Source organism: Siphateles boraxobius, unplaced genomic scaffold (genome assembly GCF_051911475.1).
Source record: "Siphateles boraxobius isolate OS27281-9 unplaced genomic scaffold, OSU_SipBor_1 66, whole genome shotgun sequence".
Lineage (NCBI taxonomy): Eukaryota > Metazoa > Chordata > Actinopteri > Cypriniformes > Leuciscidae > Siphateles > Siphateles boraxobius.
The window spans coordinates 33419082-33446212 of record NW_027509193.1 but is presented as its reverse complement, the minus strand read 5'-3'; the positions used below and the strand labels follow the sequence as shown (position 1 = coordinate 33446212).

Here is a 27131-nt window from a genome sequence, read left to right as displayed (position 1 = left end):
AAGAGTTCAGAGTGATGACCCAACTCCCAAAAACCAGACAGCTTGGTTAATAACACTTTATTGCAGTTTTGTCTCTCCCACAGAACTGCACAGTTTGCACTGATGACTACCATACATCATAACTTAAGCCTAGAGCCTATAAAAATGCAGCTTTCTGAGGTAATGTCTAGATATCTAGATCAGTGTTAATATTTCCACACAAAACCCCAACCATTACATAAGACCTGGCTGTTAGTTGTGGAAATAGATTGGTTTTTATTGTGGTATACAAAGTGGATAAGTGGAAATGTGAGAGAAACCAAACCCCTCTGTCTCATAACATGCAATGTAAAAATGCTAGTGATTATCAATATCTCAGGAGAGAGAAATAATCATCCATAGTCACTAACCTATAAAGGTGAACAAATCAACCCAAAAGACACTGGAAAAATGCACAACCAGGGAACTGACAGTATATTCATCAATTTTCTTGTTGCATCACTGTTGCGTTGTGGTTCACATTCAAGGCAGCTGATTCCCATTTTCGGTCTCAGGTTATTTTATTTTTGCTATTTTTTACATTTTTTAAGTGTGTCAGCCATTTTTTTTCCATGAGTACACATTTTCCCTCCAAAACTATAGACAGTTTATAAAAGTAGTGCGGAAAGAGAGGAGAGCTATTTTGGCACGCTCTCCTCACATTCACAAGAAACTCCGCCTCAAGACTTCACAAGACCCTCCCTCCACCCAATCCCAGAGTCCCCTGCCCTTAAACGCCCCCACACACAACCTCTTTACGCAAAAAAAGTCCTGTGAGATCCGTCTCCATTGACTCGAAACGGACCCGTGGCAGGAACAGGATTAGCTCCACTGCTCCTCCACGGTTTGTTCGCTCCACGTCCCTCCTTTCCTTCTCTCGTCCTCCTCCTCGGTCTCCCTCCCGCCTGGTTTTCTTCTCTCAGTTTCGCCGGTAGCGGTTCTTGGGCTTTTCCCCACAGCCGGTAGCCTCACAGGAGGACAGGGTCGGGTTCTTGCCAGAGTTGATGCTGCCGAGCAGGGCGGGCAGTTCGTGAGTGATGGCACGCTCTATCTTCTCCAACAGGCAACCGCCCATGTAGGAGCACTGGGCGGACAACTGCTTGAAGCTGCTCACTGAGTTGATCCCGAAGAAGTCACGGTAAGCGTCTCGGTTGGGCAGGTCGAACTTGCTGACGTTGGTTTTGGCCAGGATGGACTTAAAAATGTAGAACTTGTCGGGATCGTCTACGATCTCTTTGAAGACCAGCTCGGGGTCGCTGAAGAAGCTCATCTTGTCCTTGAAGGTCTGCACATAGCGGTCCACCAGGAGAGCGTGAATGCGAACGCGGATGCCGTGCTGGCGGATGAAGGCGATTTTGTTCTCCAAGCGGTTCTCGATCACCTGGTTCAGGTCTTCCAGCAAGGATACTTCCTCACGTTTGAAGAGCTCGCGGCTGGTGTCCGGGGCATAGTCGTAGGGCCAGAAAGAGCTGACGTAGACACGCGGGGGTTCGGTCACATTAATGAGGGGTGCCAGACTCCAGAACAGAGCACCGTAGACACGCATGAGATCCTGGGTCACCAAGCTGTCGGCCTTATTGAGGATGATACGGATCTGGGACTCCCGACCTTTCAGCTGCCGGAAGAGCATCTCCAATTCGAGACCGACGTCTAGCTTGGTGGGATCGAAAACCACGAAAATTAGGTCTGCACGATCAATAAACCACTGACATACGTCGTTGAATGGATAACCTTGAAGTGAAGGAAAAAATATTGAAAAGTTAATTACGATTCATAGATTAAAATGCTAAATACTGGGTATCTATAGGGTTTTTAAAAACTACATTTGTACAGGTTTTTAAGACGTGTAAAAATAATTTAAAAAAAAACATCCAATGAGGACTTAATACTGCTTATCAGGCAAACTGAGATAATGCGAGTTTAAAATACTCCAGATGTGTTTTATTTCTACTTTTATACACATACTGATATATCAATACACACAAATTCACGGAGCCCCTAAGGGGACATGGTGGCGGGGGGAAAAAAAAGAGATTGGAGGGAAAATAATAAGTCAATGCCTTTGCATTCTCTCGCAAATGTTTTGCATTCCCCCGAGAAACTTTCCGTTCTCTTTCAAATGTTTTGCGTTCTTAGCGATAATGTTCTTAGCCTCGCACGTTCACATAAATTAGCTTACTTCCGCATTGAAAAATAAGGTGGATAAACAGTCCTGAAATACACCAGGACTTAAAGGAATAGTTCACCCAAAAATGAAAATTCTATCAGTATTTGCACACCCTCATGTTGTCCCAACCCCGTAAGACCTTCGTTCATCTTCGGAACACGAATTAAGATATTTTTGATTAAATCTGAGAGCTGGATCACTCCTCCATAGGCTTCTTAAGGGATTGACACTTGTTCCCCGAAAAGTTATTAAAGATATCATTAAAATAGTCCATGTGACTACAGTGGCTCAATCTTAAGTTTATCAAACGACGAGAATACTTTTTGTGCGCAAAAATAAATAAATAACGACTTTATTTAAACTATTCATTTCCTTCTCTGTGGGCCTCGAGTCAGTACACTAGTGATATAGCGCAGTTCTTCTGTTGTTGTACGTCACACGCATCACACACATGACCAGCGTCAGCCAATAGTGAGCCTACGTGTGACGTAGTACTACGCAATCACACTACGTTAACTGACTAGAGGCACACAGAGAAGGAAAGTAATAGTTGAAATAAAGTCGTTATTTTGGGGGTTTTTTGCGCAAAAAAAGTATTCTCGTCGCTTGATAAACTTAAGATTGAGCCACTGTAGTCACTTGGACTATTTTAACGATATCTTTAATAACTTTTCGGGGCTGGCAAGTTTCAATCCCTTAGAAGCCTATGGAGGAGTGATCCAGCTCTCAGATTTCATCAAAAATATCTTAATTCGTGTTCCGAAGATGAACGAAGGTCTTACGAGGTTGGAACAACATGAGGGTGAGTAAATACTGACAGAATTTTCATTTTTGGGTGAACTAACCCTTTAAATTGAATCTAAAATGTCTACGTTTAAGCACTCTTTCAACCACCTACAACATATTACACTACAAACACCATAAAGTAAACACCATCATGATTCATCAACAGTAGATTATAGCAATTGCTTAGCATAAATGTGCAATGTTCATTGATCGCAAACCGTTTTGAAAAGTGTTGAACGTGCAATAGTGCATGTTTTTACTTGAAACTTACAATTCTCACATTTATTTAATTAAATCATGGCCTTTTGAAGGTTTATGATTATTTTCAGTCGTAACATGTTAAGTCATATTACGATTCCTGATTTTCTCATCCCCAAATTTAAGACATGTTAATTAATTAATTAGGACTTTTCTTATACCATTTCATGTATATGTAAGAATTTTTATGACCTTACATTTGAGTTTAGGACCTGCAGGAGCCCTGAAATAACAGGAATCAATGGAGGTGCTGGAGAAGACTCGTACCTCTCTCCTGCTGCTTGCGGTTCTCAATGATTCCCGGTGTGTCCACGAAGGTGACCCTCTCCAGGAGCTTGTGGGGCATCTCGATGCCAACCAGCTTCTCCAAAAAGTTCTGGCCAAACTTCTCCAGCGGGGAGAAGGAGCGAGAGCTGTCGGCAGCCATGACGATGCCCTCCACAGTGCGGATTTTCTCACCGTGCATGATGACGGTAAACTCTGAGGTAGTGGGTTCAGCACCTGGAAAGATGATGTGAGTTTGTGATGTAAATTTGTATTCAAACAGTATACCGGCGAAAACCACTTGACAAGCAACACATACAGCAGCTTACCTGTGTACAGCTGGTAAGGGGTGTCCAGAAGACCCAACAGATAGTTGATCATGGAGGACTTGCCCACACTCCAGGGTCCAAGGAACAGCACCATGGGTTTGGAGGTGATTTCTCCATCTGTTTGAGAGAGAGAGAGAGTGGGAGAACAATGGAGTGTAGTATAAAAAGAAAAGAGCAAATCTGAGACCAAGAGCAAGAACCACAATTCAAATTCTGTCACGAATGAAAGCAAAAAGACATCATAATATGGTTCATAAAAAATAACGGTTCTTAATTGGCGTTGATGATTCCTTTAAGAACCTTTAACATCCATGGAATCTTTCCATTGCACAAAAGGTTTTTAATAGTGGAAAAATATTATTTTAAGAGAATTAACTGAAAGGTTCTTTGGGGAACCTAAATGCTTTTTTCTACAGTATCGCTGGGTAAACCCCCTTCTGGAACATATTCAATTATTATTTGGTTATTATTGAAATCTTTGTCTCCATCAGGGAAAAGTTATTTTGTGAGGGTTTCTTTACTGATGCCCGTTCCTGTTTCTTAAAGAGAGTTCACCCAAATATGTAATTTCTGTCGTCATTTACTCACCATCATATTGTTCCAAACCTGTATGAATTTCTGGTTACACTTTATTTTAAGGTGTCAGTGTTACAGTGTAACTACATATTTAAATACATAGTAATATTAAGCAACTACATGTACTGGTTAGGGTAGGATTAGGATTTGGTTCAGGGCTGGTTGAGGGTTAGTTGGAAGTAATTATGCATAATTTACTGTTATTATTATGGTAAGTACATGTAAAATAAAGTGTTACTGAATATCTTTCTTCTACACACAAAATAATATATTTTTGAAGAACGTTAGTATTCAAACAGTTGATGGAACCCACTGACTTTCATAGTATTTTTTCCATACTATGGAAGTCAATGGTGCCCATTGTTTGGTTACCGACATTCTTCAAAATATCTTCTTTTGTGTTCAGCAGAATAAAGTAACTCATACAGGTTTAGAACAACTTGAAGATGAGTAAATGATGGGGAACTATCCCTTTAAAGTATGTTGCTGGGAAATTGGGTTTCATTTTTTGGGGGGATGTTTCTCTTTAACTTTAGAAAGTAAACTACTCAGAACCTCAGAAAGTAAACTACCATCACACTTGGGTGCACATTCGTGGTAAAGTCATTGTTTATTGTGTGCAGCAGAAACAGCAAGCGTAAAGACTGATGAATGCGCCATGCAGTGAATCAAAATCATTAAGGACCCAAAACAATTCTTAAAATTGTTGTGTGGATGCATGTGTGCATTCTCTAAACGCATGCCAAACCTTTGTGTGGGAATGTTTTTGTAGAACCCTGTACCATTAATCCCACTCTAGGACGCTTTATAATGAACGAACTTATATATAATGAACTTGAATCTAAAAGATTTTCACTCAGATACACAGAGTTGCTTCTTCAATCTTCAGCCAATAACATATAAGACAGATTACCTCTATTACCACTGGCTCGTTTTCATTAGAAACAAATTAAACACATCTGACTAAAGTCTAAAGTTTTTACACTACCATTCAAAAGTTTAGGGTCAATAAGGTTTGTTAATATTTTTGAAAGTTTCTTATCCTCACCAAGGCTGCATTTATTTGATTAAATTACTGTATTCTATTGTGACATATTTTAAAATGTAATTTATTCCTGCATTTTCAGTATCATTACTCCAGTCTTCAGTATCACGATCCCTTAGAAATCATTGTTATATGCTGATTTTCTACTCAAGAAACATTTTTTTATTATCAATGTTGATAACAGTTGTGCTGCTTAATCAAGTATTTTTAAACTTGCATGTGAGTGCAATTAAATTTTTGATGAAAAATACACAAAACAAACATTTGTTTATGACTTCACCTATTTAAATGTTAGAATTATGCAAATCAGGTCTCTTTAAATATGCAAATGAACATGTGTTTTTGTGATCAGCAACTTTAATAGTTCTTAACAAAATATTTAATCCAGTCAATAAAGGGGATATTAACCTCAACTGTGATGTAAAATGAAAAGTAACCATCAGCATTATGATCCAACAGCCATGCACCATAATCATATAAATAAATAAACATGATAAAACGAATGAAATCTGAGCTCAATGTGATGCTCTGGAACTTTTTTCCCCATCACTTTCATCTGTTTTCATAAGAAAATGTCTAATGATGAAGGGATGAAGGCCGTTGTACTCTATTGTGAGGACAGAATAAGAGTTCTTTGGGATGAGAAACTAATTTCACCTTGATAAACTGCAGAACATGTCATTTCTCTGAAGTGCTCCAGAACAGTGCAAACACAATCACTCAAGGCTCCTCAGCACTTTATAGTGTAGAAGCTCTGCGAGCGGCACAGAAGCTGTGAGTTTGAGTCCAGTCTTACCAAACAAAACCTGAGAGCCAGCATCAAACATTCACTCTCAAAAATAAAGGCTCTTTATCGGAATCGTGAAACCTTTATCATTCATAAAGCACAAAGGGGTTGTTAAAATGTTCTTCGCACTATGAAAAATTGGTTCTTTTTAGAATTGTTCACTGAAAGGTTCTTTGGGAAACCAAAAATATTTTTTCTATGGCATCGATGTGAAAACCTTTATGAACTTTTAATGTGAAGTGTAGGATATTTGTTGTAGTCAATTTTGATAAAAGCATCTGACATAAGACAAGGCCATGCTATGACTGCACAACCAACACTGATATGATAACTTTAGTCAGAGTAGATGCTATATATTTAATCTGATGCAAAATAAAATCTCAGTAGTAACAGACTGTTCAGTACTGTCTTTAGGGCTTGTCTAATTTGCACAACCTGGTTTGTGGCATTACTGTCTGGTAATTAATCAAGTAATTTTATATACAGTGATGTGAATAAGTTAGGACACCCATGCTAAAGTTGCCTAAAAACAGGAATAAAAAATCATCTTTTGGAAATTGATATTAATGCCTTAATTAGAAAAATGAGGAAAAATCCAACCTTTAAGGACACCAGTTTTCTTTGTGTATGAATAATGTATCATAAATAAATAAATGTTCTTCCTTAAAATACAGGTTGCATAAGTCAGGACACCCCTATGTTAAACTCCCATAGAGGTAGGCAGATTTTTATTTTTAAAGGCCAGTTATTTCATAGATCCAGGGTAATATGCATCCTGATAAAGTTCCCTTGGCCTTTGAAATTAAAATAGACCCACATCATCACATACCCTTCACCATACCTAGAGATTGGCATGAGGTACTTTCCATAAGATCATCTTTCAATGCAAATCAAACCAGCTATTAGGCTAACTGAAATAAACCATATATATATATATATATATATATATATATATATATATATATATATATATATATATATATATACATATATATAATTTAAGTGTTCTGTTGGTTAATTCATACCCTGATACACAACAGCACAACATTAAATATCACTGGCTCATTTTCAATGGTCACTTGACAATGACAGCATGGTGAATGTAGTACATCCAGATTACATGAAATCAAACATGCTTAATTACTTAATCAAAATAAGTACCTACTCAAGAAAGTGTGTGATTTCGGACGCATCCATCTGCTCTGCTCTACTGTTCAAAAGTTTTGGGGTCAGTAGGATTCTTTTTATGCTTTTGAAGGAAGTCTCTTCTGCTCACCAAGGCTGCATTTCTTTGATCCATAATTCAGTAGGAACAGTTATATTGTGAAAAATTATTGGAATTTATAATAACGGTTTACTATTGTAATATACTGTAAAAAAAATTAAAATTATTCCTGTGATCAAAGCTGAATTTTCAGCATCATTACTCCAGTCTTCAGTGTCAAATGATCCTTCAGAAATCATTCTGATATGATGATTTGATGATCAAGAAACATTTCTGATTACTATCAATATTGAAAACAGTTGTGTGCAATTTTTTCAGGATTCTTTGATGAATAGGAAGTTCAAAAGAACCTAATTTACTTGAAATAGAAATGATAACATTGTAAAAATAACATTATAAATGTCTTTAATGTAGCTTTTGATAAATGGCATGCCCTTGCTGAATAAAAGAAATAATTTCTTTAAAAAATACAAATCTTACTGACACCAAACTTTTGTACATTTGTAACAGATACAGAAAGATTAATTTGTCAAACACTGTTTTTTGCACACACCAATCCACAGAACAATGCTGTAAAATAAAAACGTGTGCAACTCGCGTGTCGATTTTGATAACAGGAATAGGGATAATCAAATTATTCTCACAAAATCCTCATGAAACAAAGACTTCAATTAGTTTTCAGAATTAATTCAGTTAGACAATTTGATTAGTCGGATGAAGAAAAACAGCTGAACCAAATCTATAGAATTTCACCCAAATCCGCTGGTTGAACTTTTGCATGTGCCTTTGGATGATTTGAAAGACTAAGTTAGCTTTATATTCTCCATAAAATAAAATAAACTCCATGAAAGTGTGCTGTGTGCAGTGGCTGAATGTGGACTTGTAATTAGTGCTGATTGAGAGCTGGTGGTAATTGGGCAGATGATCAGAGACGATGCAGGCGGTGCCATGCAGTGAAGCGCCCCGTTACCCACCTGTGGCAGAGTCCCCCAGTGTGCGTCCAGGATAGGCTGTTTAGTGACGGGTGATGTCGAGGGAGGACAGGAAGAGACAGGGATGAAAATGACAAGTGTGAGGAAAAGTGCAGGCAGAGGACGAAGAGAAATAGAAAGAGAGAGAATGCGAAGGGGTCACAGAAAGAGGTTATGGAGGAGGACAGAGAGTGACACTTTTCCTTGTAAAGCATGTGATGAGCTGAGATTTGTGTGGGTGAGGTTTGATGCTCGTCCAGATACAATGATTTCTAGAAGAGGCCGTCCTGTCACTGAACACAAATTCTATTCTTATGAATGAATGGATAAATAAATAAAATAAATAAATAAATAAAAATTGGTGCATTTCACAAAATCTTCTTAAAGTAAATAAGTATTATTATGTTGTGTACAAGATAAAAACTATATAAGTACACAATTAAATAAAAAAATGTATGCAAAAAAATAATTTATATATATATACGTATATATATATATATATATAATGTCACAAAGCCATAAAAAAGGAAAAAAGATTTGTCCTAAATATAGGCTTAATTCTTTTATGAAAATATAATTAATTTTGTTCGTTTGATTTTGCAGTGAAAGATCTGCATATTTTCTGCATAAGATTCAACTTTTTTTTTTTTACTGGAGGAATTAACGTAAAATATAAATTCAAGTAAAACCGCAAGATTTCTGTTTTTAAAATTAAATGACATCTAATAAAATATACCATACTTGTTTTATAAAAGCCTTCATAAAAGCCTAAATCATCCAAATATAGGATTTCTTTAATTGTTTTGCGCAATTAGCCTACCACAGTCATTTACTGTTGCGTTGTCAAATTTTCGGTGGGTGAATTGTGGAACAAAAAACAACAACATGATTGTACCCAGAATCCTCCTGCACGACAGCATGTAGTTTGTACCCCTATTGCACTAGTGTTCGTGTGATGCTTTATCTTTTTTTGATCCCCACCAGCAGTCTTTGATCACACTGACCCTCAGATGATATTTCAATAGCTTCTTACTTCTTCCTCACACATGTGTAAAAGTCAGTCTTGCATTATTGTGGTGAGTGTGTGGGTTAAATACCATGCTGAACCACAAGGGGGCAAGCTGGATCCCAGTGTACAGTCAGGGGTTAGCAGGACACTCACTCGGCACACTTCAGACAGAGGACACAACCCACCCGCCCAAACTTTACCATCATAACTGGACGCTGTTGATCTGAACTCATCAATCTCAAACTACCCTAAGTGTATCTTCAGGTCAATGGACTAAAACGTTTTTGTTTCCTTTTAACAAAATGAAACTTCACAGGCTACACAAAATAGTGTCTTTAGCCTTTAAATGTTTAAAAATGCAAATGATATATAATTCATACATTTATTAAATGTGCATACATAGGAAAATTATGAATATGTCACTATCGGATTTGTTTTAATGCAATCACTACCAACAACAAAAAAGTTGTGCATTGTAATAAAAAAAAATGCTCAGAAAATGTATAGTAATACTAAACAAAATACAAAATTAACGGTCTATAAACGGCCTAATTTATTTGGTGAAAATTATACATTTAAATTCTTAATGTCTATAAATATTGTCACTTATTTTTCAGCATATATATTGCCATATTTTTAAAGTTTGAAGTTCTGAAAGACTACTGAAAGTCAAAAAGTCAAAAGTTCAATCATCCAAAAACAATTTATGCCTGCAGAACCTCCTCTTTATAAGCTATCGCTGTATAAATAATTAGAAACAGAGAAAACTGCACAGTGGATATTTCATGTATTCATGAGACATCTGTAGACTTGTGGGGACTCGAGCACATGAAGGTCTTATATAAAGCCAGGACTGTTGAGAAACTCATGATTGCTTTCAGATGGAGCATTCGTTCCTCAAGCAGTAATAAGAAAGCCTTGTGTTTTCTATTTTAACTCTCTCTCTCTTTCTTTCTCCCAGTGTCTCTGGCCCCCCTCGACCGCGTCTGGATGTGCACCAGCTCTACAGCTGCGGAATGACGAACCACACGTGTGTCGGCTCAAAGACGCCACGATACTCGGATACGGCAACGCCTCGTGTCCAGTGCAGGGTCGTCGTTGTTAACTAAGGGCCCGTTTACACGACACTGTTTTCAACTAAAACCACAAAACTGTTTTTTACACGACAACGGGGGCCTGAAAATACAAACATTTGAAAACGGGTTTCAAAGTTCAAGGGTAGGCCTATATGACAATGATGTAGCCTACTAAAAAACAGAAAAGTTTTTCCCTTTGCTTTTTTTTTTTTTTGCATACAGGCGAAAACGTTGTCAAAACGACCCACGATCAGTGGGTTTGTTAGTTTGTAAAATCAGTTTGTAAAGAAACATTATGCGCCTATAACTGAACACGTAACACATATGACGTCAATTTTCACAAATTCTTCTTTTTTGTAGTTTAAGATAGCGATAACGGTATCTTTTCAAAAGCTTGCACTTTGAAACCTGTTTTCAAAAGTTTGCAGTTTCAGGCCCCCAAAACGCTGTTGTTGTGTAAAATGAACGGCCAAAAGGCATAAAAGTTTTACGTTTTTAGTTTAAATGGCCCCCAAGTTTTTGTAAATGATACCTTTATCGTCTCTGTGTAAACTGCAAAAACGTGAATTTGTGAAAACGGTAAAGTCATGTGTATTACGTGTTCAGTCTATAGGAGCATAGTGTTTCTTTACAAAGTGATATCGCCACCTACTGGCATGGCCTGAATAATACAGCGTATTGGAGCTTTTGTTCATAGTGGGATTTTATTTACCAGCTCTGATGTATCTGGAACTTTGTGAGTGAAATGAAATACTCATATAAAAGAACCACATTTGCTGATCACAGGTAAATGATGTTTAAATTTACAGTAGCTGCAACCGACAATTACAAGGCCAAGAACGCAAATAGCGCCCCTGGTGGTGAGTTTAGGACAGGTAATTCAAAGCTATTGATCAATTATTGCATCAGCATTTTAAGACATTAATATTTCAACACAGCAACCCCTGGGTTCTTCCTTATGAATATGATCATGAATGCTCAGTGGTTTGGTTTGGATGATGGAGAATGATATAATGGCGATGAAGAACCAATCAACATTCATATAGTGCTAAACTACACTCAAAACACATACGTGTGGCCTGGATGTATGTATCTGACTTGCATTTCCATCCATTTGGATCACATAGTTTTATCATAAACAAACTTTTAAATTTAATGTGATTAATGATACATAATCATACATGAAACGGGTAAGAAAGACATAGATTTCTGTAATATCTAAAAAGGGCCTAATTTAGTCAGGGAAAATTAAATAAAAATATTAAATCTAAATGTCTCTACATCTTGTCACTTATTATTCTGGATATACCATATTGCCATATTTGTATAGTCTGACGTTATAAAATACTGCTAAAAGTCAAGAAGTTCAAAGTTCAATCAAAGATTACTTTTTCAAGTAACAAGTAAAGTAAGGCATTAATTTTTAATTTACAGGAAAAAAAATTAATTGAATTGAGTTACTTTTCAAATAATGAACACAAGTTTTACTTTGTTTTCCCATTTATTGACCTCTACAGCGTTAGTTTGCATTTCCTTTAACATGAGGCTTACTATTTGTTTCTTTTTGTTGTGAAAAGGCCTTTACATTTGCCAAAAATATAACTTTTTTTGTTATTAAAAACAAACAAGCAAGCCCAGGTGAGAAAAAGTAACGCTATTTTTGCGTTACTTTTTCTCACCTGGGCTTGCTTGTTTGTTTTTAATAACAAAAAAAGTTATATTTTATATAAGTTACATAAAAAAATTAGTAATTTTTTAAGGGAGTAACGCAACAATGTAATGCATTACTTTTAAAGTCCCCCTGTGGTGAAAATCAAGTTTTTAATGTTATGTATACGTCTATGTGGTGTTTTTAATGTGCTTTAAGACAAACCATGTGCAAATTCATAAGTCAACACCATTGCTGAGTAGTTTCTCCTTAAAACTGCAGTGAACCAAAGACAATCTTAAAAACAAGGTTTGAAATCACTGGTGTTTCTGACATCACAAACTACCTTGTAACCAATCAGATCAATGTGTGAGATCTGAAGTGAGTGAGTGGAGGCGGGGCTCATTTGCATATTCATAGAACCGCGTATACTAAATGGGGCAAGGGTGTAGAGTAACATTCAAGCTATTTTAAGACATTAAGACATTATTAAAAAACTTTCAAATATGTAATTTTGGTGATCAAAGATGAGACTACAGGAGGACTTTAAAAGTAACTTTCCCCAACACTGTTCATTAGTAATATGAGTGTGCCATCTTTGTATGCTTAAAGTCTTTGGTTCAAGCATAATTAAAAAAGAAATCTGTTTTAATTGGTGTATGTTTATGTTAAAACTGTGTAATCCAAATGGATGGAGATTTTATATGCAACTCAAATACATAAATCCGAATATTTTTGAGTGCAGACAAACACACGCAGACAGACAGGAGAGCGGTGGTACCTGAGATCTCATGCTGTCTCAGCTCATTGTACTTGTAGGCCTGCTCCATGGGCCTGATGGAGCTGTGGTAGATCTTTCTCAGCCTCTGCAGTGCAGCTGAAGGATCAAAACACAGAATAACCAGAGTGAAAGCTGAGTATGACATCCAGCTCAAGACACATGGGTAGAGCGGAGAGAGGAAAGACTGCATATGGTATTGTGGATAAAGGAGGAAATGAGAGGAGACGGCAATGTAAACAAACCTAAAAACATCTACATGCCTTTCTGAGTTAGTACTTCAGTTTGGAACGGATCCGCTGAGTTAGATAACTACTTTCTCCTGGTAGTTGATATGACACGTGGACTAAATTGTTGCACTCGTTTATGGCAAGTTGAATTGACAAGCAGCAATGACTCAACAAGTTTTCATGCTTCCTCACATACAAGCTGCTCATAATGTAGTTGTCTTCTTTTTTTATTTTAGCAGGGTTATTGTTTTGTGGCAGATAAATGCTGGTGTGATTGTAAAAACAAATTATAATATCTGATAGTTACTTAAAAGTCGCCTTCTTCAAACAGCATCAGTATTGTAGTTTGAGTTTTCAAAACTAAACCAGAAGTTTTCAAGCTATGACAGCCAGTGCTGTTTTAGTATTATATATAGCGTATTTATTAACATTTTGAATAAGTTTTTATTTTCAGTTTTAGTCTTAATTTTAATTTAGCTTTTCTTTGTTATGCGATTGTCATCTTTTTAAATTATATATATAATGTTAGTACTTAAACTTCATTTCAGTTATTTACCAAGGTAACATTTCTAATTTTTGTTTATATTTTTTTAAGTTTAAGTTTTTCAACTAATGTTTATTTATATTTTTTATTTCAGTATTATTTCCATTAATAAAAACAATTTTAAACTGTTTTAGATAAGACTACAATTACTGGTGTTCCAACAAAAATAAAAAAGGGAAATTCTATTAATTTATAAATTGTATCATTAACTTATGATGTTACTTTTATATTAATATTAATGCATTTGTGTTTATTAATAAAAATAAAAATGGTTACCAATTTTGTAGCATATTAACAATTTGATAATAAATTAAAGGGTTTATTTTCAGGTATAGACACTAACATTACTAATTAAATGGCTTCAGTTTATATGTTTTCTTTATAATGTCACTCTTAATATTTTTATTCTAAACTACAAATGTAGCTGGAATTTTTTTTTTTTTAGTAATGGGAGTTTTGCAAGCAGATCCTCATATTTCCGTGTCCTTTTCCTGAAAAGTTTGAAAATTCTTGGTTTAAACCAGGTGGTTAAGCTGTTTTCTTTTCAGCAGGCTAGTGTGAAATGTCGCTCAACACAATGTTAAAGAAAACATTCATCTGCTGACATAGTGTGAAAAGCCTGTAAACTGAAATAAAACAATCTGTTTATGTGTATATCATGTCCTCACCAGCATAATCTCCTGCTTTATCATCTGCTGCGAGCCTCAGAGTTTCCTCGATGTGAGATCTGTCTCTCAGGATGGATTCCAAAACGGCTTCCTCCTCTGCAGAGAAACACACACACACACACACACACACACACACACACACACACACACACACACACACACACACACACACACACACACACACACACACACACACACACACACGCGTTAAAACTTGATTTGAAGCATGAGGAAATCTTTCCAGGCGAGCCACACCGGAGCATAATGTACTGCAGCAGGTTTTTCTGAGGTCTCTGTGATTAGTACCCTGTGATAAAACCATTCTTTTAGTCTTTGCCAAGGTGCTCCGACGAGCTATTTGTTATTTATGACGATGGAGGATTTACAAAGAGTTTTACAGACTTTAAAATACCTTGTAGAAAGTTAATTTGACCATGAGAGTGTGATTGCTGCTTCAGATTGTAAAAGCAATGCTTTCAATTATTTTTGTGGAAACAGTGACTTTTTTTTCTTCAGGATTCTTTGATGAATAGAATGTTCAAACAAACAGAATTTATTTTTTGTAACAACATCAAATTTATTTTAGAGTATCAAATCTGAATATAAAATCAAACAATGATTTGGCCTTGAAAAAACATTTATTATTATTAATAGCAATAAATTCAGTTGTACTGCTTCATATTTTTGTGTGGAAATTGTTACATTTTTAGGATTCTTTCATGAATAGAATGTTCAAAAGAACAACATTTTTTGGAATTTATTTATTTTTTGCAACAATGTAAAAGTCTTTGACTTTGATCAGAGTTATTTCAGAGTTTCAAATCTGAATATAAAATGATTTGGTACTCAAAAAACATTTCTTCTTAATGTTGAAAACAGTTGTGCTGCTCAAAATTTTTTGGAAACTGGTACTTTTTTTAAGAATTCATGAATTAAAGTAATTTGTCTTAAAAATAAATATAACCATAAATGCACTAATTTCTTTACTAAAGCTACTTGGTCATGGCTTTAATTTACAGTTTCAAAAAACAATTTATTTACTCATTTGTCGTTGAAAATTTGAGAATGATTTTCTTTCACTCATTTTAGGGGCCACTTACACAACACCTTTTCCAACTAAACACGGAAAACTTTTTATGCGCTGTTTATACTTTTTTGGCTGTTCGTTTACACGACAACAGTGTTTTGGGGGCCTGAAAACATAAACTTACTGTTATCTTATTACTGATACTGTTATCGTCTCTGTGTAAACTACAAAAACGTGAATTTGTGGAAACGGAGACGTCATGTGTTTCTTTACAAAGTGACAGCGCCACCTACTGGCCTGGCATGATAATACAGCATTTCAGCCGTTTTCACGGATCCATGCGAACGGGATCGTTTTGACAATGTTGTCTGTATGTGAAAAAAAATTCAACTTTTCCATTTTTAGTACATCGTTGTCATGTAAACATACCCTTATTGTCTTTCAGACAAAAAGAATCATAAGCAAATAACACCACACAATCTCAATAAACCACGTAATCTGGGCTATCATTAATATCCATAACACAAGTTAACACAGGCAACAGCAATAGTAATGCTTTCATTATCGTACCGGAACAGTTATTTGCTGTCAGCGTTTGTCTCGCACACTTCTCATCAGGGCATTGCTGTACTATTAATGTCACAATATTGATATTCATGCTACAATCTTCTCTCTTGTTCATAGATATTTACCCACAATGCCTCAGGGTGTGTTCCTGCCAAGCTGCTGTTATCAGGAGCGAAGACATAAATGGAGTCTAATGGGAAGACACCATGTCTCCACGTTTATATTTAGCAGCGCTGCCATTCATTACAAGTTCCTCTCATATTAGCAGCACAACATCTCTTTTGGAGGAAGGAGGTGAGGAGAACACAACAAATTTCATTACGTTTCCTGTTTAACAATACATTTCAATTTGGTTTGACAGTTTGGCTTTGATCAGTCTTATCTTAGAGTATCAAACCTGAGAATGAAATTAAACGATGATTTGCTCAAGAAAATTATCTATGTTGAAAACAGCTGAGCTGCTTCATATTTTTGTGGAAACTGAGATACATTTTTTAATGATTTTTTGATGAATAGAAAGAACAGCACAACAGCATTTATTTGAAATGTATTTTTTTTCTAACATTGTAAAAGTCATTGACTTAGTCATTGATCTGTCTTATTTTAGAGCAACAAATTTGAATAGAAAATCGAACAGTGAATTTCTGCTCAAGAACCATTTCTTATTATCAATGCTGAAAACAGTTGTGCTGCTTCATATTCTTGAGGAAATCGTTATACATTTTTTAAGGATTCTCTTATTAATAGAAAGTTTAAAATAACAGCATTTTTTTAAATTGTTTTTGTAATAATGTAAAACTCTTTGGCAGTGTCCAAAATTGAACTTCCGTACTATATACTAGGCGAAAACAGTTCACCAAATGAGTAGTTTGTCCGAATACATATTATTCGAAAAACAGTAGGCGAACAGTACCCAGATGAAGTCACGGACAATTGCGCGACAGGTATGATTCAGTTTACGGCACTTCTCATTGGCTGAATCTGAAATCGCCCCCTATACCCTTAAATATGGCCCTATTTGAGGATATACAGCCATTTGTAGTGGTGTCCGAAACCATAGTGGAGTTTATCGAGGGCACTCATTTAATCCCATAATGCACCGCAATAAAGAGAGTATAACTGATGTAGGCCCTGTCCCAATATCCGCACTTCCACCCTTGTGCCCCTCAAATGCGCGTTCTTGCTAAGGGGTGCCCCGATCCTCTTATGGTGTTCTCCAGGGGTGATCATCAGCGCACTTAATGCACCCCTTTCACCAGTCCGCATCAGACCTCACTTTGCTATGGGCTATTACCCAGAATCCTTGTATTGTGGTGACGTTTTGAACAGCTAACCAATGGGGGAGCAAAACGGTTGCTATGGTGCTGGTCGGCAGCACGAAAACTCGGAAGATAAAAGGAAGCCGGCAAGAGGACAAACAAATGGAGAAGAAATTTATTTTTAAGTGTAAGTGAAAATAGTTTTTTTTATCAGTATATGAGTGATAAATAACATAATACATGATGATACAATTATTTCACATTCTTTTGTCAGGGTCCGACGAGCTGACTTTCAATTTTATAAAGTTCAGGGCAGAGAATGAGCGGCTAATCACGGGGCACAGAAATGCCTCTAGCCAGGGATAAGTTAACATGGCCATAACATGAGCAGACAAGTTTGTTATTTGAAAGAAAGGGCTTTATTGCAAACAGAAGTGACGTAGATAGTGACGTGTGCAAAACTGTCCAAATTCTGCTCTTCACAGCTTCGGGCCCTTGCGCACTTTACTCCACTAAGTGCACTTTCAACAAGTGTCCACTTCGAGGAAGACCTTAGGGCTTAGTGTGAGTATTGGGACAGGGCCGTACACTCAACGCCTAGAGAATACCCATAATGCACTGTGACGGTCATGCCGAATGAATTCCCACGTCTGACCAGAAGATGGCGCCTGCAGCCGAATCCATTTTCCAAACATCTGGTCCAATGTGGGTACAGTATATAATACAGGTATAAATTCCCTTTTAATTGATTATTAAATTGTTTAATTAAGGTTTATACATGCTAGGTTCCATGACAGAGTTGAAGATAAATCTTTTCATTACTACTGGAGCTGTCAGTTTGCTACGTTTCAAATGATTATTAATCAGCAAGCACAAACTATGCAAAAGCGGCAGCCCTTCGAGCGCACTCAGCGTCCGCATTCACTCACTCGTTTTCATTCACTCCTTCAAGTGGACAATATTAGTGGAGTAATGTAGGGAAAAGTGAATGAGGGTATAGAGGGTGATAATGAGGGTATAGAGGGTGATTTCGAACACAGCACATCTCTGGCATATGATGTATATGTAGCTACTTTACTATCCTATGAGGCCACGGGAGAGGATTTGTGAATGGCTGTGAAGCGACGCAACTGACACTGGTAGATCACATGATAATGACAACATGGCGACTGTAGTACGCCTAGATTACATTCATACTACACACTATAACTACTCATACTATATAGAACGTACTTTTTTTAAATGGTCGCTAAATGTATGTAAAATCCAGACGCACCGTTTGACTTAGGTCAGTATTATTTAAGAGTTTCACACCAAAAAATAAATGGTCAAGCGTAGCCTTGGTTTCATAACACAGGGAGCTGGTGTATATGGGGGATTCCCTGGTTTCATAACAAGTGGAGCTTCAGTGATGGACACATGGCTACCAAATGGTTGGATTATCCGTTGATAAGACAGATAACAGACCCCTCATCCTAAAAATAACCAGCAATGGCCAGTTGCCCTTATGAACCCCAGAGCACACACTGTATCGCAGTACTCGTACAGTTTTCTGTACAGGTTTACTACAGAACACATGATGATTTAGTGGTAATCCTACCACAAATGATGTACTATGGTATCTTTTGAAGTACCATACTTGATTATATAGCCTATCATATACGTTTAGAAGTTGGAGTTTAAGTTGATATCAAAAGTGTATTTTAAATGACTGCGTGCATATGAAAACATGCATTCTTAATGTGAATTATGGAGATGCTTATAAAGAAACAAACAAGTTTTTCATTAAAGAAGATGTAAGGAAACAAATTTTTTAGATAAAGATTTTTTTTAGATAAATGAATACTATGAATACTACAAGGACACATTAAATTGATTAATGTTACAAAATATTTCTATTTCAAATAAATGCAGTTCTTTGAAATTTCTATTTATCAAAGAACCCTGAACCATAAAGGTTTGCACAAATATATTAAGCAGCACAACTGTTTTCAACATTAATAATAATCAGAAATGTTTATTGATCATCAAATCATCATATTAGAATGATTTCTGAAGGATCATGTGACACTGAAGACTAGAGTAATGATGCGGAAAATTCAGCTTTGATCACAGGAATAAATTACATTTTACTATATATTCACATAGAATACAGGTTTTTGAAATAAGTAATAATATTTCAAAATATTACTGGTTTTACTGTATTTTGAATCAAATACATGCAGGTTTGATGAGCAGACTTCGAAAAACAGAAGAAAAAAAAAATCCATACAAACTTTAGAATGGTGTGTACCACCAAAATTTAAGATGCTCCCATTACATCATAATTGTTAATTTTATAGCAAGACACCAAACAGCAGACCTGTTAACTTTAGCTATTTGCAAAAACTCCCATAATCTTTAGCACAAACTAATGTGATTCATTCAAGTACTTGTTGCTATGCAGTTCGCCTGGAAAGCTCTAGAAGTTCAGTTTGCATGCCGTCCACCTCATCTGTCATCCCTTCCCACAATCCCCCTACTGACCAGATAAATGGTGTATTCATTTTGTTCTCGGGTGTCCACTGGTATTTATTTGCTTATTTGAACCTGACTTAGACATGCATCAGCCTTCCTCTCTTTCTCTTGACGAAAATAACTGACAGCTCAAGTAATATGTGCTTAAGCAACCTGCAGCAAATGTAAAAAACATCTGTGGATGAGTGCAGCAGGTTTCTGAACATTACATCTTACCAGGATAATCTCCAGAGTTCATCTCAGGCTGATCAAACCGTGCTGATCACACACACACACACACACACACACACACACACACACACACACACACACACACACACACACACACACACACACACACACACACACACACACACACACACACACACACACACACACACACACACACACGCGCGCACACACGCACGCACGCACATATATATATATATATATATATATATATATATATATATATACATTTTTAATGTTCCTAACTTTTGAAGGTCTCTTCTGCTCACCAAAGCAGCATTTATTTTATCAAAAATAGAGTAAAAATAGTAATATTGTGAAACATTTTCAGCATCATTACTCCAGTCTTCAGTGTCACATGATCCTTCAGAAATCATTCTAACATGACGATTTGATGATCAAGAAACATTTCTGATTATTATCAATGATAAAAACAGTTGTGCTGCTTAATATTCTTGTGCAAACCATGATAATTTTTTCAGGATTCTTTGATGAATAGAAAGTTCAAAAGAACAGCATTTATTTGAAATAAATAAATGCAAAAAAATTTCTTTTGTAACATGCCTTTACTCTCACTTCTGATCAATTTAATGCATCCTTGCCTATATATAATGCCTATATATAATGCATCCTATATATATATATTCCAGCTTTTGTAGACTTTACAATGCCTCGCCGCGGGCAGATTCTCCAGCTAAGCATTTGACACGTTTTCCTAGCCAATGCTTTAGCCAGAGCTGGAGAAGACTGAGGAACAGATGGTGCTCTCGGGCCTGTTGTGATGACACAACGTGCTAGTTAAAGCACACAAGTGCTCAGTGACGCTGGCCAAGGCAAGCTGCTAAAAATACAGCCCTGTAATGTTGAGCTCAGCATGCCGCTAACACAGAGGAAGGTTCGTGTGAAAAGGTGTGCCGTTTAAATGGATGAACTGTGAACAGTGTGTGTATGTGTCTGCAGGGGACCCTCATTAAAACATTACAGATAAATGTTAGTCATTTCAAAGGGAAAACAGATAATATGCCATGGTAAAAATCTGTTAATATTTGGCAAAAAAACAAAAACAAAGAAAAAGTTAAAAGAACACAGTATAATACAATTTTGAAGAAAAGGGTATGAATTACTGTTTATGCCCGATGAAAGTAAATAAAAATAATAAATAAATAAATATCTGTGATTGCCAAAACTTTACAGTAAAAACGAGTTACAAGCTTTATATACCTACTTTACATTTCCTACCTGTGAGTAAATAAATTACATTATAGATAATTTAATATAAAATACATAAAAGTTATTATTGGTATCTCATGAGACAGGAAGTTAAGCTAATATTAGTTACTGAATGAATCTCTTGAATGAATGATTCAATGATAAACACATTTTTTAACAGTCACTTGTTGCCACCTACTGGCCTAACAATGTAATGATATAATCTTCATAAGGTTAAGTCAAATCAAGTTCAAAAGGTGATTTGCTCGTTAATTCGTTACCGTAGACATCAGTGTATCTGAACTATAATATTTCATCCCATTTACATTTGTGATTATTTAAATATTTGTGACAGAAAACCATTTTGTGATGTTGAAAAGATTTGTATCATTGTCATTTAGGAATGAGATCGAGATCTTTTAACTATTAAGCTCGGAGCTACATATAGGCCTAAATATTATAGATTATTTAATGAAATAGCCTACAGTAAATGTGTATGTAATATTATATTTATATAGCTTACTGGTCATGACACCTAAGAAAGTTGTAAGACCACCTTTGTACTGAGGAGGACATTAGCCACACAGCTCATAGCATAGATTTGTATCACATATTGTAAAAAGGGGCATAATATGTCACATTTAACAGATTTGATGCTGTCCCCAGAATGTGTCTGTGAAATTTCAGCTCAAAATATCCCCCAGATCATTTATTAGGCCTATAGCTTGTCAAATTTGCCCCTTTTTGGGTGTGAGCATAAAAGGCGGGGCGTTTTTAAATGCAAATGAGCTGCTGCTCCCTGCCTCCAGAAGAGAGCCGACTGTTTACATGATTTTCGGATACTCTGGCAATAACAAAACACACGAATAGTGTCACTCATCAAAAATCTCAGAAATGCACCTAGACGTTTCTGAATGGTTCGTGGATACTGGATACTTTTAAGTAGTTGTTGTTGAGTTACATTGATTTTTTCTATTGACTTGCATGTACCGTCACGTTTAACTTTTACACAAGTTGACACAGTCTTCACAAGACAACAGCTGTGACATTTTTTGGGTCAAATTGTGTTCTGTGCTCGTCTGTGCAGCAACGACAGAACAGTTTACATGCTTTGCTCAAACTTTTGCCAATGCGCTAGATCTGGCTACACTGTTGTCGCTTGCGAAACCAAATGGCGGCGCGTGGGTGGAAACATGCAGATTAAGTGCCGGAAATATTATAATAAGATCCCCTACCTAAGTTACGTCAGAAGGGGAGCAAATTTTGATCGGTTTATTTTTTTTAGATGCTTACCAAAACAAAGTTAGGCTACTGGGTTGTCACTTTTCACATTTTCTGGGTCGGTAGATGCACCGGGGACCCGATTATACCACTTAAACATGGAAAAGTCAGATTTTCATGATATGTCCCCTTTAAATATCTCCTCAAAGGCTGTCAACGAGTTACATGACCGTCGGGCTGCACACTACAGCAGCTCCAGCACCTAACATAGTCCCGACACAATTCCAAAAATATCCACTTCAGGAAAGCACAATGTTAGTCCATGGGGGTTAGCTTTAATTTAACCCTGTACACACTGGAAGGACGAATACGCAAACCAGCAGCAGCATCTGTCGTGGGTCTACGGACATCCAATGAGCCTGTTGCATAGCAACAGAGGCTTTGGAAAAAACACAGCTGTTGCTATAGCTCATCCTGCTGGAATGCCATCGGACTACTGTAGTCTAAGGCTTATTGGTCAAATACACACATTCACGCTTAGGGAGGAAACGAGGATTAATAACATCTGCTAACCTTACAGGTGTCTAAACAATGATCTGTTTTGGAAATCTGTCCGAAGGCACTCTCAGTGTTTATGATGGCGGTTTATAGCATAAACACAGATGGAGGTCCTTCAAAAGCTGCAGGTGATTGTTTAAAGCAATCAACATAAAAATGCGATTCATTTTCCAACCTATATGATCTAGTAGCTATAGTTCCAGCGGCTCGCACAGGTATGTTTCCTTTCCCTTGGTGTATTATAGTGAAACCTTCTCGTGATCAAGTTCTTCTGCCTGGCAGATGCAGGAGGTAAATTGAATTAATGTGAACATGATTAGGGAGGTGAGCCTCGAGCCCGTCTGAACCCACAGGATTTACTGGCAGCTAGGGAGAGCTGTACACAACCTTTACTGTGGACCAGAGGGATTTCCAGCTGAACAAAAGCTGCTGTGGGATTAAATGTATTACATTACACACACCGGCTAAACTTCACAAAATCAAACGTTCAATGCTGTAACTGGAAAAAGTACCGTACTACAATGATGGTATGAAATGGCAATACCATGGTATTATGAGATATCACTATGCTGTATGAATACCCTAATATTAATATAATATTACTATGAATACATATACATATATAAAATAAATGTGTCTTAAAATGAGATTTATAAAAAAAATACATATATATATATATATATATATATATATATATATATATATATATATATATATATATATATATATTATGTGTGTGTTTTAATCAATCACCTACAAATGTTAATCAATCTATCTTTTGACTGCCCTTACAAAAAAAGTACAATGCTGGTGTAAAAATCATGATATAAAATCAACACCAAGGTATTTTGATGATACACTGTATGATTACAATATCAATAATATAGTATATTAATAATATAATAATATAGTATAAGATTACATGTATACATTTTAAATGAAAAATAGTTATATTACTTTTTTAAATTATATAACAAACATTATAATATTAATATAGCATAAATATTTTCTATTTAGCAAAAATCCAGCTTTGTTCAAATGGAAATCAATCGATCTAAGAATCAATCAATCAATCAATCAATCGATCAATCTGTCTATCTGTCTGTCTATCTATCTATCTATCTATCTATCTATCTATCTATCTATCTATCTATCTATCTATCTATCTATCTATCTATCTATCTATCTATCTATCTATCTATCTATCTATCTATCTATCTATCGATCTATCTATCGATCTATCTATCGATCTATCTATCTATCTATCGATCTATCTATCTATCTATCTATTCTATCTATGACAAATCACTGAGACGTAAATAGCAACAGGTGCTACGGTTCTGGTCTGACTTGATGACAGAAATAGCTCCACAATGGCTCATGCCTCAGAAAGAACCAGGAGGCGGAGTCTCACAGGCCCTTTTCTGTCAATCATACGTGTGTTTCTTAGCTTCCAGAGTTAGCAGTTAAAAAAGATATTTATAAAATGAGTGTCCCTTAAAATCTAATAGACCAAAACTCAGATTTGACAGTGAAACGTGTTTGACAGAACGATTTTGTAGTAGAAAAAGATTTCAAAAGTTTCTGTGTGCTGTTTTTAGCTTGTTACTGCAAATCTTTTAATAGCGTGACACAAAATGGCAGAGGCGACACATTTTTGAATCCAAGAACCGGGATCATATCCGGGCGGTAATTCCACAGAGGAATCATGGGTATCAGAGTTATAGGACACAGTAAGAATATCACATGGAACCGAGGGGGGAAAGGGGATTGAAAGCGTGACATATTTCTGTAAAGCCACGTCGCATTGGCCTTTTTATGGAATAAGCATTTGGCTGCCCATCCCACAATCCCTAGGAGAGGGAAGTCCCTAAAGTGCAGGGGCACCACATGCCTGCGTTACTACAGTGCTGAAAGGTGGGGAGAGCCCTTACTCGCATCCAATTCCCATATCAAATGCGTAGTCAATGGGGACGACTTCCTTCACTACTCAAGGTTCACTTTTAAAAATAAAGGTTCTTTATTGGCATCGATGGTTCCATTAAGAACCTTTAACATCAATGGAATCTTTCAACTGAACAAATGGTTCTTTAGATTATTATAGTATTCTGTTCAAGTATTGTTCACAGGACGGTTCTTTTGGGAAACAAAAAAGGTGCTTTTATGGCATCGCTGCAAAAAACCCCATTCCCAAAAGAAAGCCAAAGTCCTTCAAGCAATTCAAATCCAATTCGAACTTTTAAATAAATGATTTCAGCAATCAAACACCATGCTAGCAAAGACACATTCCTATAAGACATTTTGATGTGGCTAAATAGGAAGAAGGAGAGGAAGGCGAACAGATGCGAGGTCATTAGGTCGTAAAACCTTTAACCTAATACAAAGCAACTGGAACTAGATCATGTTTTGACTAATTAAGCCACACACCCTGTCAATCAAGATTGAAGCAAACCCTAGAACCAAAACCAAATTTATGAAGCCTGCTAGTGGATTCAAACGGTAAAAGACAACAGTATCACAGCATGGGTCATGCTTAAACTTGCTTGCTTTTTTGACTAAAAAAAGATTGCATGATGATCACAATGATGCTCTCATGCAAAACTCAAGTTTCAACCTCCCCACAGATAAACTTCGATTTGCACCGGCGAAAGTGTAAAAATTTACCACGCTATTTGATTTATTCCTTTAAAAATTTAGCTTTATTTTATTCAGCTCATAATCAGATTAAAATATATTTTTCACCAATGACATTTACCATTCCACAATGCTAGGATAATCAACCTAATCAGCCTCATTTTTGTCCATTTGAGGCAACTAGCACTAGCACAATAATGGTGCGGGACTAGCGTAGATCGCCTGCGGCTCCTCCTGCTGAGATAATGCACGTCCTTATATGGCCAGTGGCTGGGAATAAATAAATTGCGATTGTGTCAGGGTGACAGCAGCTGCACGCTGGATCCAAAGACAAGCGCTAAAGGGAAGGGGAGGGAAAGAGAGGAAGAGGACGATGGGGGAATCTATAGTAGACAGTGTCCGATTACAGGACAACTTCCAATCTTAGACACCTGACAGCAGCCTGGGCTCACGAAAGGCCCACGTAGGCCTGAGAGGAGACCCAAGGACGGAACAAGGGTAAAACGGCTGCCAGAGCCCTCGGAAAATACATCCAGAGCTAGAGTAGCTGGATTATTATAGCCTGGGGTTAAAAGACAAGACCTACTGGGATGGAGCGGTTACAGGACTTAGTCGCCTCACGTTGGCAAGTCAATAAAACCAAAGTTGTGAATACAAGCACCTCAGACTTCAGACATCATATAAATATGAGAGAAGTTGGAACACAGCAAGTGTTTAAGGCTCTAGGCTTGTTCGACTCGAAGCAGACCGACATCAAAGTACCGCAAGAGCGATTCGAGAGCTGATGTGCTTGAACCGCTCTCACTGTACTTTGATGTCATACGCCGGTCGCCGCTTCTAGTCTAACAAGCCTTCTAGCTTATTCCATCAGCTGGTGCCATGCTTCACAACAGCTGACACACAATGCATGAGCTTAAATGTCTACCGTACGAGAATAAACCCCATGCTTTTATCCTACTAGGACAGAATCAGCTACTCAGAGCTTCTATGAACTTAAACTGGAATCGTAAATTTGAATTTGTTTAGCATTCAGACTTTAAATTGCCGAGTCTTAAAATAACTCATCCTTGCCCAGAGTTATTATTGAACGCTGCAGGTTTAAATAGCTCAGCAGATGGTGACATGCTTCGTTGGTCCATCGTTTTATCATTAGGAACTCATTCAATAGGTTTATACTTTCTACCAACCATTTAGAAATGACACAACAACATGCAATACTTTGGATCACTGATTCCGTTTGAGTTTTTCCTTTGCACACCGAACTTAAATGTTTCAAATCACTAGATGGGGATTGGGACTCAGACAAGTAAACTTAATCTCGGGTCCATATTATTGAGCTATTGCAAACAGTATAATGTTCTTACCTGCTGTGGCCAGTGCCAGCAGGGGCACAAAGACGCAGAGCGAGACTAAGACCTTCATGTTGGCTGCCAGGAGACCTCTGGTCGCCGGTCTGGCTATATATACCAGGCTGAGAAGGTCAGAGGGCGTCAGCAAGAGGGTGGTCTTACAGACGGGACTATATGGAGGGG

At 36.8% G+C, this 27131-nt stretch overlaps 1 protein-coding gene across 2 annotated transcripts; it reads right to left on the bottom strand.

Annotated features, from left to right (window-relative positions):
- Window positions 1–42: 42 nt before the first annotated feature.
- On the bottom strand, window positions 43–27104 carry srl (sarcalumenin). 2 transcript variants are annotated; one of them, XM_077213717.1, is made up of 7 exons: window positions 26964–27104; window positions 14380–14475; window positions 12941–13036; window positions 8430–8465; window positions 3823–3939; window positions 3497–3730; window positions 43–1749 (listed from the first exon to the last, which is right to left on the bottom strand). In XM_077213717.1, the coding sequence occupies exons 1-7, from the start codon at window positions 27019–27021 to the stop codon at window positions 938–940; spliced, it is 1449 nt and encodes a 482-aa protein (XP_077069832.1). In that variant the 5' UTR covers window positions 27022–27104; the 3' UTR covers window positions 43–937. The 2 variants fall into 2 exon arrangements, with proteins under 2 accessions (XP_077069832.1, XP_077069833.1); XM_077213718.1 differs by lacking the exon at window positions 8430–8465.
- Between the last annotated feature and the right edge of the window lie 27 nt (window positions 27105–27131).